At 50.0% G+C, this 12418-nt stretch overlaps 1 protein-coding gene across 1 annotated transcript in view; it reads right to left on the reverse strand.

The window, feature by feature from the left end:
• Positions 1 to 11989, reverse strand: part of LOC144823120 (volume-regulated anion channel subunit LRRC8E-like) — a 70229-nt gene extending 58240 nt beyond the window's left edge. Inside the window, exon 1 of the mRNA XM_078681316.1 lies at positions 11847 to 11989. Coding sequence (XP_078537442.1) covers positions 11847 to 11984 — 138 coding nt within the window. The 5' untranslated portion in view covers positions 11985 to 11989. The remainder of the gene's footprint in view (positions 1 to 11846) is intronic.
• Positions 11990 to 12418: the final 429 nt, after the last annotated feature.

Consider the following 12418-nt stretch of genomic DNA (forward strand, 5'->3'; position numbering starts at 1 on the left):
GGAGCACCTCTTGCAGGGAGGTCATTTTGAATTTTTGCGTTCTTATGAATCGGTTCACGAACCGTAAATCGAGAATGGGCCTCATTGTCTCGTCTACTTTTGGTACCAGGAAGTATGTTGAGTATACTCCTGTGTTTCTTTCCTTGAATGGTACCCTTTCTATGGCCTGCTTCCGCAGGAGTTCTTTTGCTTCTTCCTGAAGGCACTGCAGCTGCTTGCTTGCTAGCGGCTTTCTTCTTGGTTTTCTGCTTGTTGGCCTCGCCTCCAACTCTATGCAGTATCCGAACTGGATAATGTTGAGGATCCATTTGTCTGATGTGATTCCTCTCCACTCCTGGAGGTGGAATCTTAATCTCCCTCCCACTGGTGTCCTGTGGTCGTGGGTGTCTAGTTTGTCTTGACCCATCTGTACGTGCTGCCCCCTGGGATCTTTTTTGTGGGTGGGCACACGGATTTTTTCGAAGTCACTTGGAGGTGGGCTGCTGGCCCCCTCTTCTATTTTGTCCTCGTCCATTTCTCCCTCGAAAGGACTGGCCTCTTTGTTGGTACTGCCAGGGCTGTTTCTGATGGCCCTGCTGACCCTGCGAGTCTGCCTGGTGCGTTTGCTGGAAAGCCTGGTGTGAAGTACCTGGCTGGTTTCCGCCTCTTCCGCCGGGCCTCCGTGACGGGGTGCCCCTCTTGTTCCCTCTGAACTGCAATGCTCCCATGGACCTTGCTGTTTCGTTATCCTTCTTAAGTTGGCTGAGTTGCTCATCAACTGTTTGTCCGAAAAGCGTACTGCCGTTGAACGGGGTGTTCAGGATGCTGTGTTGCACCTCCGGTTTGAAACCGGATATCCTGAGCCAGGCGTGTCTCCTTTCCGTGACGCCCATCATCATGAGCCTGCTGGCCGTGTCTGCCCCATCCAGAGCCGTCTTAAGGCAAGAATTTGCAGCATTCTTCCCCTCTTCAATTAGCTTTTCGGCTTTCTGCTTGGCATCCTGGGGCAAGTCCTTCACCAACTGTCCCAGTCCCTCCATGATTTGGTACATGTGTCTGTTCACCAGGGCGTTGGAATTAGCCATGCGCCAGTGGGTCGCGGCATTCCGTTCGATCCTTCTGCCCACCAGATCCATCCTTTTGCTCTCTTTATCCGGTGGCGGGCCCGAGGTAGTGGGTACGTTAGCCCTCCTCCTTGCTGTGGCCGTGATAATGGAGTCTGCGGAGACCGTGCCCTGAATGTAGGCCGGGTCCTTCGCGGCATGCTTGTACTTCTTCTCAGTTCTGGGAGTCACTGCCTTGCATGTTGCGGGCTCCCTGAAAGCTTCCTTCCCCTGAGCCAAGACGCTCTCGAGCATCGGGAGGAACTGGCTCCTCGTTTGTGTTGGGAGCAATGTTTCCAGAAGAAAGTCTGCTTTCTGCTTCTCTTCGTCGAGCTTGAGCTTGAAAGCTGCTGCGGCAGATTGTATCACCGCGTTGTAGGCCCCGATGTCGTCCGGCGGCGAGGGCCTCGAGGGGTAGGTGTCGACCACCTCCTCCGGGCTGTCGGTCTCGACATCGATGTAATCCACATCCTGAAGGTCATAGGGCGCCGACTCTGTGTCTGTCCTGCCCTCATCTTCCTCCCCATAGCCGTAGCTCTCGTGGGGATTCTCGTACTCCTCCTGGTCGTCGAACACCTCGACGTCCCGGTCTTGCTCGGTGACTTCGGCGACCTCCTCTTCTTCCTCCTCGACCGCCTCCAGCACTGGTGGCTTGGTCTTGTGAGGGATCGTGAAGGCCTTCATCCTTGCGTCGAAATCTTTTTTCCGCTGCATGAAGTTCTCCATCTCTGCCTCGAGGCGCCTTCTTTTCTTTTCCATCTCGGCCGCGTGTTCCGCGTCGGATGGTTCCGCCGGTCTCTTCGACGGATGGCTCGTCGCCGTGCCTCTCGGAGTCGAAGTTTTCGACGTCGAACCGGATATCGGGTCTCTGGTCGTCGTCGACAGTTTCGGGTCTTTCTCCCTCGTCGATCGATCCTTTTCGGGGACGATTTTCGACGTCTTCTGCTGATCAGCAGCTCTCGGCGCCGGGGACTCCTTCTCTGAGGATCCGCTGGGCCTGGGAGTAGTCGCGGACGCCGCCTTTTTTGGCGTCGGCGCTTTCGGGGTCTTGCCCTCGATTTTTCGAGACTCAGAGTCTCTCGGGTTCTTGGGGGCCGAAGAGTCTCCTACCTTGTCAGAAGTCTTCGTGTAATCGGTCTCTACGACCGTGTAGCAGTCGTCTTCGGCGGCAGCGTTGTCTTCTTCCTCGGAGGACATCCCCAGCTCGTAGAGCGACGGGGTCGGGGCCTTCCCCTGCAGGGTGGCGTGTGCTACCCTCTGCCTCTCTCTCACACGAAGGGTCTTCGGGGTGAAGGCGGAACAGGCGTTGCAGTCTCCGCTTTCGTGGTCCACCGGTAGGCAAAGGTTGCATACCGGGTGCTGGTCTTTCTGCGCGTACTTGTGGTGGCAGTTCCGGCAGAACTTGAACGGCGTGTTGTCCATCCTCGAGCGTCCAGGGGCTCTCTGGTCGCGTGTTCGTCGACGGTCGTCGAAGATCTGGATGGAAAACGCCTTATCTTTGCTTGTCTTTCGTTGGTGAAGTCCCCTGGAGTCTTCAGATGACTTCTCCTCGTCTTTTCTGTATTTTCTTTCTTCTTTCTCCAAAAATGTCTGGAGCCCAAACGGGAACGATCCAGACCCGACCGCGGAAAAAAAGAATCTGAAGATGGCGCCCAAGAGTGGGAGCTTCCGCAGGAAGCATGCCGACGTCACCGGAAATACACCCAAAAGGGGGTGTGACGCCGACGCCCACCTGGGCAAAGAAAAAAAAAAAAAAAAAAAAAAAAAGAAAAGACTACGAATCCGGACCCAACCACAAGACCGCGGAATAATGCACAGCATAGTGAATCCAGAAAGATTCACGCTGCAAAACTGATGCTTGTGATGCTTGTGGATATCTGATGCTTGTGATGCTTGTGGATGTGTGATGCTTGTGGATGTCTGTTGCTTGTGGATGTCTGTTGCTTGTGGATGTCTGATGCTTGTGGATGTCTGATGCTTGTGATGCTTGTGGATGTCTGATGCTTGTGGATGTCTGTTGCTTGTGGATGTCTGTGCTTGTGGATGTCTGATGCTAAGCATGTCTGATGCTTGTGGATGTCTGATGCTAAGCATGTCTGATGCTTGTGAGTGGCGTTGCGTGTGTGAGTGGCGTTGCGTGTGTGAGTGGCGTTGCGTGTGTGAGTGGCGTTGTGTGTGTGAGTGGCGTTGCGTGTGTGAGTGGCGTTGCGTGTGTGGGTGAGGGTGAGGGTGAGTGAGGGTGAGGTGTTGAGGGTGAGTGAGGGTGAGGGTGAGTGAGGGTGAGGGTGAGTGAGGGTGAGGATGAGGGTGAGGGTGAGTGAGGGTGAGGAGTTGAGGGTGAGTGAGGGTGAGGGTGAGGTGTTGAGGGTGAGTGAGGGTGAGGTGTTTAGGGTGAGTGAGGGTGAGGGTGAGTGAGGGTGAAGGTGAGTGAGGGTGAGGTGTTGAGGGTGAGTGAGGGTGAGGGTGAGGGATTATTGAGGGTGAGTGAGGGTGAGGGTGAGTGAGGGTGAGGGCTTGAGGAGTTGAGGGTGAGTGAGGGTGAGGGTGAGTGAGGCTGTGGGGTTGAGGGTGAGTGAGGGTGAGGTGTTGAGGGTGAGTGAGGGTGAGGGTGAGTGACGGTGAGGCGTTGAGGGTGAGTGAGGGTGAGGGTGAGTGAGGGTGAGTGAGGAGTTGAGGGTGAGGGTGAGTGAGGGTGAGGGTGAGGTGTTGAGCGTGAGTGAGGGTGAGTGAGAGTGAGGATGAGTGAGGGGTTGAGGGTGAGGAGTTGAGGGTGGGTGAGGTGTTGAGGGTGAGTGAGGGTAAGGGTGAGTGAGGGTGAAGGTGAGTAAGGGTGAGCGGTTGATGGTGAGTGAGGGTGAGGGTGAGTGAGGGTGAGTGAGTGTGAGTGAGGGTGAGGGGTTGAGGATAAGGTGTTGAGGGTGAGTGAGGGTGAGGGTGAGTGAGGGTGTGGATGTCTGTTGCTTGTGGATGTCTGTTGCTTGTGGATGTCTGTTGCTTGTGGATGTCTGATGCTTGTGGATGTCTGATGCTTGTGGATGTCTGATGCTAAGCATGTCTGATGCTTGTGGATGTCTGATGCTTGTGGATGTCTGATGCTTGTGGATGTCTGTTGCTTGTGGATGTCTGTTGCTTGTGGATGTCTGATGCTTGTGGATGTCTGATGCTTGTGGATGTCTGATGCTTGTGGATGTCTGTTGCTTGTGGATGTCTGATGCTTGTGGATGTCTGTTGCTTGTGGATGTCTGTTGCTTGTGGATGCCTGCCGCTTGTGGATGCCTGATGCTTGTGGATGTCTGCTGCTTGTGATGCTTGTGGATGTCTGCTGCTTGTGATGCTTGTGGATGTCTGATGCTTGTGATGCTTGTGGATGTCTGATGCTTGTGGATGTCTGATGCTTGTGGATGTCTGATGCTTGTGATGCTTGTGGATGTCTGATGCTTGTGGATGTGTGATGCTTGTGGATGTCTGTTGCTTGTGGATGTCTGTTGCTTGTGGATGTCTGATGCTTGTGGATGTCTGATGCTTGTGGATGTCTGATGCTTGTGGATGTCTGATGCTTGTGGATGTCTGATGCTTGTGGATGTCTGATGCTTGTGATGCTTGTGGATGTCTGATGCTTGTGGATGTCTGTTGCTTGTGGATGTCTGTTGCTTGTGGATGTCTGATGCTAAGCATGTCTGATGCTTGTGGATGTCTGATGCTAAGCATGTCTGATGCTTGTGGATGTCTGATGCTAAGCATGTCTGATGCTTGTGGATGTCTGATGCTTGTGGATGTCTGATGCTTGTGGATGTCTGATGCTTGTGGATGTCTGATGCTTGTGGATGTCTGATGCTTGTGGATGTCTGATGCTCTTATGCTTGTGGATGTCTGATGCTTGTGGATGTCTGATGCTCTTATGCTTGTGGATGTCTGACGCTTGTGGATGCCTGCCGCTTGTGGATGTCTGCTGCTTGTGATGCTTGTGGATGTCTGATGCTTGTGGATGTCTGATGCTTGTGATGCTTGTGGATGTCTGATGCTTGTGGATGTCTGATGCTTGTGATGCTTGTGGATGTCTGATGCTTGTGATGCTTGTGGATGTGTGATGCTTGTGGATGTCTGTTGCTTGTGGATGTCTGATGCTTGTGGATGTCTGATGCTTGTGGATGTCTGATGCTTGTGGATGTCTGATGCTTGTGATGCTTGTGGATGTCTGATGCTTGTGATGCTTGTGGATGTCTGATGCTTGTGATGCTTGTGGATGTCTGATGCTTGTGGATGTCTGTTGCTTGTGGATGTCTGTTGCTAAGCATGTCTGATGCTAAGCATGTCTGATGCTTGTGGATGTCTGATGCTTGTGGATGTCTGATGCTTGTGGATGTCTGATGCTTGTGGATGTCTGATGCTTGTGGATGTCTGATGCTTGTGATGCTTGTGGATGTCTGATGCTTGTGGATGTCTGATGCTTGTGGATGTCTGATGCTTGTGATGCTTGTGGATGTCTGACGCTTGTGGATGCCTGCCGCTTGTGGATGCCTGATGCTTGTGGATGTCTGCTGCTTGTGATGCTTGTGGATGTCTGATGCTTGTGGATGTCTGATGCTTGTGGATGTCTGATGCTTGTGGATGTCTGATGCTTGTGATGCTTGTGGATGTCTGATGCTTGTGATGCTTGTGGATGTCTGTTGCTTGTGGATGTCTGTTGCTTGTGGATGTCTGTTGCTTGTGGATGTCTGTTGCTTGTGGATGTCTGTTGCTTGTGGATGTCTGTTGCTTGTGGATGTCTGTTGCTTGTGGATGTCTGTTGCTTGTGGATGTCTGATGCTTGTGGATGTCTGATGCTTGTGGATGTCTGATGCTTGTGATGCTTGTGGATGTCTGATGCTTGTGGATGTCTGATGCTTGTGGATGTCTGATGCTTGTGATGCTTGTGGATGTCTGATGCTTGTGGATGTCTGATGCTTGTGGATGTCTGATGCTTTTGATGCTTGTGGATATCTGATGCTTGTGATGCTTGTGGATGTGTGATGCTTGTGGATGTCTGTTGCTTGTGGATGTCTGTTGCTTGTGGATGTCTGATGCTTGTGGATGTCTGATGCTTGTGGATGTCTGATGCTTGTGGATGTCTGATGCTTGTGGATGTCTGATGCTTGTGATGTCTGATGCTTGTGATGCTTGTGGATGTCTGATGCTTGTGGATGTCTGTTGCTTGTGGATGTCTGATGCTAAGCATGTCTGATGCTTGTGGATGTCTGATGCTTGTGGATGTCTGATGCTTGTGGATGTCTGATGCTTGTGGATGTCTGATGCTTGTGGATGTCTGATGCTTGTGGATGTCTGATGCTTGTGGATGTCTGATGCTTGTGGATGTCTAATGCTTGTGGATGTCTAATGCTTGTGGATGTCTGATGCTTGTGGATGCCTGATGCTTGTGGATGTCTGATGCTTGTGGATGTCTGATGCTTGTGGATGTCTGATGCTTGTGGATGTCTGATGCTTGTGGATGTCTGATGCTTGTGGATGTCTGATGCTTGTGATGCTTGTGGTGCTTGTGGATGTCTGACGCTTGTGGATGCCTGCCGCTTGTGGATGCCTGATGCTTGTGGATGTCTGCTGCTTGTGATGCTTGTGGATGTCTGATGCTTGTGGATGTCTGATGCTTGTGGATGTCTGATGCTTGTGGATGTCTGATGCTTGTGATGCTTGTGGATGTCTGATGCTTGTGGATGTCTGATGCTTGTGGATGTCTGATGCTTGTGGATGTCTGATGCTTGTGGATGTCTGATGCTTGTGATGCTTGTGGATGTCTGATGCTTGTGGATGTCTGTTGCTTGTGGATGTCTGTTGCTTGTGGATGTCTGTTGCTTGTGGATGTCTGTTGCTTGTGGATGTCTGATGCTTGTGGATGTCTGATGCTTGTGGATGTCTGATGCTTGTGGATGTCTGATGCTTGTGATGCTTGTGGATGTCTGATGCTTGTGGATGTCTGATGCTTGTGGATGTCTGTTGCTTGTGGATGTCTGTTGCTTGTGGATGTCTGTTGCTTGTGGATGTCTGTTGCTTGTGGATGTCTGTTGCTTGTGGATGTCTGTTGCTTGTGGATGTCTGATGCTAAGCATGTCTGATGCTTGTGGATGTCTGATGCTAAGCATGTCTGATGCTTGTGGATGTCTGATGCTTGTGGATGTCTGATGCTTGTGGATGTCTGATGCTTGTGGATGTCTGATGCTTGTGGATGTCTGATGCTTGTGGATGTCTGATGCTTGTGGATGTCTGATGCTAAGCATGTCTGATGCTTGTGGATGTCTGATGCTAAGCATGTCTGATGCTTGTGGATGTCTGATGCTTGTGGATGCCTGCCGCTTGTGGATGTCTGCTGCTTGTGATGCTTGTGGATGTCTGATGCTTGTGGATGTCTGATGCTTGTGGATGTCTGATGCTTGTGGATGTCTGATGCTTGTGGATGTCTGATGCTTGTGGATGTCTGATGCTTGTGGATGTCTGATGCTTGTGGATGTCTGATGCTTGTGGATGTCTGATGCTAAGCATGTCTGATGCTTGTGGATGTCTGATGCTAAGCATGTCTGATGCTTGTGGATGTCTGATGCTTGTGGATGCCTGCCGCTTGTGGATGTCTGCTGCTTGTGATGCTTGTGGATGTCTGATGCTTGTGGATGTCTGATGCTTGTGGATGTCTGATGCTTGTGGATGTCTGATGCTTGTGATGCTTGTGGATGTCTGATGCTTGTGATGCTTGTGGATGTGTGGTGCTTGTGGATGTCTGTTGCTTGTGGATGTCTGTTGCTTGTGGATGTCTGTTGCTTGTGGATGTCTGATGCTTGTGGATGTCTGATGCTTGTGGATGTCTGATGCTTGTGGATGTCTGATGCTTGTGATGCTTGTGGATGTCTGATGCTTGTGATGCTTGTGGATGTCTGATGCTTGTGGATGTCTGATGCTTGTGGATGTCTGATGCTTGTGGATGTCTGATGCTTGTGGATGTCTGATGCTTGTGGATGTCTGATGCTTGTGGATGTCTGATGCTAAGCATGTCTGATGCTTGTGGATGTCTGATGCTAAGCATGTCTGATGCTTGTGGATGTCTGATGCTAAGCATGTCTGATGCTTGTGGATGTCTGTTGCTAGTGGATGTCTGTTGCTAGTGGATGTCTGATGCTTGTGGATGCCTGATGCTTGTGGATGTCTGATGCTTGTGATGCTTGTGGATGTCTGATGCTTGTGGATGTCTGCTGCTTGTGATGCTTGTGGATGTCTGATGCTTGTGGATGTCTGTTGCTTGTGGATGTCTGCTGCTTGTGGATGTCTGCTGCTTGTGATGCTTGTGGATGTCTGATGCTTATGGATGCCTGACGCTTGTGGATGCCTGACGCTTGTGGATGCCTGACGCTTGTGGATGCCTGACGCTTGTGGATGTCTGCTGCTTGTGATGCTTGTGGATGTCTGATGTTTGTGGATGTCTGTTGCTTGTGGATGTTTGATGCATATGGATGCTTGATGCAGATTGCATGTCTGCTGGGGTGACAGCGTCAGTACAAGTCAAGCTCTAAGTTGGTGTGTGCTGGGACGGGCAGTGTCAGAACTGGTTGCCTCAGGGAAAAATACAAGTTCTCCCTGTAAATAAAGAAAGAGGAGGTGAGAAAGGAGGGTCCGGCTTGGAGCTGGGAAAGAGGCTGAAAGGGAGGGGAGAATGCATGGAGCGCATTCCAATGAAGTCTGTTGCGAGGCGTGGGGGGTGGGGGAGGGGAGCAGGCATATGGTGTGTGTGAGCAGCCTTTGATGTGCGAGAGAGTGGCCGTGAAAGAAGTAAACAGCAGGCATGTAATTAGGGGGGAGGAGAAGTCGCGCTGGGGTGAATACCCGAGGCCAAGCTGCCCGCGGGAGGGAGTCTGAGGGAAAATACATGCAAGGCAGGCGGCTGGGGGCATGTGCACGCGCTTTTTCACGGGCACTGCAAGGAATCGCCACGATTCCTTGCAAGTTGGTTAAAGACTGTTTAAGCCCCCATAGTCTCGCAAGCTCGATGCGCATGCGCATCGACAGGCGAGACCTAAAAACTAGAATAACGATAACCGATTCAAGGACACCATTTGACTGATCTTGCATTTCTTCACAGCTGCTCTGTAGAAGCTGAAAACCTTAGGTCCCAGAATGCGATCTGGTAGAAACCATTTGTACCTGGTCGGCTTGCATTTTCACCAGGGCGGTAGTCTTCTCATACAGATCCAGTCATTGGCAGGGACACCCCTATGCACCCAACACTGGTATTTCTTCATGTGTTTTAGATAAAATCTGATGAGGTAAAGTTTTTTTTTCCATGCAGAAACGGAAAGTACCAAAGCCAATCCATGGTCTGAAAGGTGGGACCCCCGCTCACTCACACACATGTGGCATTTAAATGTGCAAATGCCATAATTTACAAGTAAAATTCGCGTCAGTGATTCACCAAATAAGGGCTTGCAGTTGTTAATAGATTTGCACACAATTAAAATGTTTGTGACTACAGCATAATTTTCCGTATGAGTAAATATGAGCTCAGGGCATTTCAGGGCAGGGTGGCGTGCCAAGCACGTGAACACCCACAAACTCGCACGTCTTTAGCTATTCACAAATATTTAGCAATCGCATTCCTGCCCTGGATACCAGTGAAGAATTATCCCTCTCAGGAGAGGGAGCATCAAACAGGTGGCACTAACGATAATAGGATTCCCCACAACAAAAATAGTTACAAGCAACGTATTAAAGGTGTCATTGTTTTTCACTTCCTGGTGCCAGAATGTAAAGCTGCTACATTTCAGTATGCGGAATGTCTATGCATGCGAGTACACCTGAGAAACGTAACAACATTCCAGGACTACTCCTTAATTCTTTAGTTGTAAAAAGTCAGAGAAGTACAAGGATCATATTATCCGTGGTCATGTGGCTCAAGTGTGGCTCAATGGTTAGAGCGGCAGACCCTGATGCAGAGGACTAGCCCGGGACCAGGGTTCAATTCCCCGCCTCATTCCCCGCCTCGGCGGGTCTTGGGCTAAAAAATTCCACGGACCTGATAATTCTCGCCTCGGTGCCTATTCCAATCATGGAGTGGCACTCTGCAACTCTGGGCAATAGCTTGCTTAATCTCCACAACGGCCCCCACAACGCTAAGGATGCCTGGCCTCCACCTTGGGGGTGCCCAGGAGTGGACACCTCACAGGGAAAGCCAGGATGGGTTCCACAGTGGTATTCGTACAAGCGCCTTGAGACCCTTGCGGGTGAGTAGTGCGCTATACAAGTATCAATTTTTTTACGTGAACTTCAAAGTGCACATTTCCGACTTTCCAGGCAGGACTTTAGTGAATCGAACCTGGAATAATCAGGTTGATTCACTTTGAGCAATGGTTTGAAAACTCATTTTTAAGGCAGGGCTTCTCTTTGCATTAATTACTGCCTTTCCAGTCAGGACTAACCATTCCTATAAATCATACAACATAAAAAGTGTGCTGCATTTGAGGGTTTTGGTGATCCTAATAAACCGCTGTACCTTAAATGTCAGGAGTCCCCTTTTCAGCAGGACACATCAGCATAGTCTATCTAGCTCTGTAGGGCGGTGCTCTCCGCTAGGTATAGTCCATGGATTGTCTCAGAGCCTTTGCACAGTGGGTCCAGCCCTCTGGAAAGAGCTGAGGGAGAGAGCTTTGTGGTTTTGAAGGGTGACACTAGGAGTAAGGGCTAGACTAAGAGAACATCACTCTTTCAAGGTCAGATGTTTCATGCTGTATTTAAAAAAAAAAATGTAATCGCACACACATGGTGCTTGCCAAGGCTCCTGGGAAAATGTACAATCTGTTCTCAAGAGAGGGAGTCAAACAGCTCAGTGATCACGTTGGGGTTCAGGGGTCTTTGTGCACAATTCAGACTCCACCCAGCTCTGTAGTAAGGGATATGAGCGATGGGACAGCTCAACCCTTTCTAAATCTAGAATAGGTTGATGTGGAATACCAGACGGCCAACAAGTCATTATGTGGAAATGGCTAACACGAGATCGGGAGAGGGGTTGGCCTAACGGCTAGGGCGCTCGACCTTGGACCTGGGGATCTGGGTTCGAGTCTCAGTAACGACGCCAAAACCTCCTGTGATTCTGGGCAAATCACTTAATCTCCCCGTGCCTAAAATGAAAGTGTGTCCTCATGTAATGTAACTGGAAAATATGTAAAGCGCTCTGATACCTGATTCGGTTCGGGTCTAGTTCGCGCTATATAAAACTCTGCAAAAAAAAAAGATACCATTGGAGGCCGCAGAACGTCAGGGCAGTCATGAAGTTCACGTGAGTCCCACCTTGCAGTTAAACCCAGAAGCTATAGGAAATTGATGCAGGGGAGGTCAGTTTATCCAGGCGTGGGCTATTCCACTGGGGGTGGCCAAGTCTTGACTGGGAGACTGTCTCTTCTACAAGGACCTTACAAATCACAGCAGGCCAACTACTGGTTAATTCTTGTAAGAAGACAACTCGTTCTAGCTCCTTGGCAGTGGCATCAAGGCCCTCAGAGTGTTTACACTCTATGCCAGTAATAACGGTGTAGCCGACCACCAAGGATGCCACTGCATTAGGGGATACACTCAACAGCCTAGGACACCAATCAGCACGGGCCACCACCAAAGCTAAAAAAATTATTTAATTCGTTGGTCAGCCAAAATGTCACCCCGCCCAAGAAAGCAAATATCCTGTATCGCCCCTGTCGACTGCAACCCTGGAGGTTCTTGCCCAACGTGTGTGACTCTTACCTGCAAGGTGCAGCCGAAGACTCCAATCATGAGCATGGCGACAGTGATGTACTCGGCCAGCACATCCCACCAGGGCTTCAGCACCTTGAAGGCCGGCTGCTGCTCGGTGAACTGCTTGAACTCGGCCACCGGAATCATGGTGCCTGGTCATTGGTGAAAGAGAGAGAGAAATAGCTTGTGAGTGTCAAATGGTATGTGAGCCGGTGCAATGCTATTAAATTCAAGAGAAAGAAAAAAAATATGATAAAGTTACATCAACTTTCAGGGGTGAAATGCTTTATGTGTTTTAATATGTAAACCATACATTTGTGTGTATTTCACTTGTTTGAGAAAACACTGGTAAACAATGTAGCACACTAGATTACAAAATGCAAGAAAAGTAGGGAAGGGATCAAGAGAGAGAGAAGAGAGACAGAAAGAGAGAGAGAGAGATAGAATGAGACACGGTTGAAAGGGGACGGAGACAAAGGAGCAATAATAGAGCACATGTGGAAGAAAAGAGTTAGGGACACAAAAATAAAAGGGCAGAGAGAAAAAAGCAAAACAAGTAAAGGGAACGAAAAGGGGGAAAT

This window comes from Lissotriton helveticus, chromosome 1_1 (genome assembly GCF_964261635.1).
Source record: "Lissotriton helveticus chromosome 1_1, aLisHel1.1, whole genome shotgun sequence".
Lineage (NCBI taxonomy): Eukaryota > Metazoa > Chordata > Amphibia > Caudata > Salamandridae > Lissotriton > Lissotriton helveticus.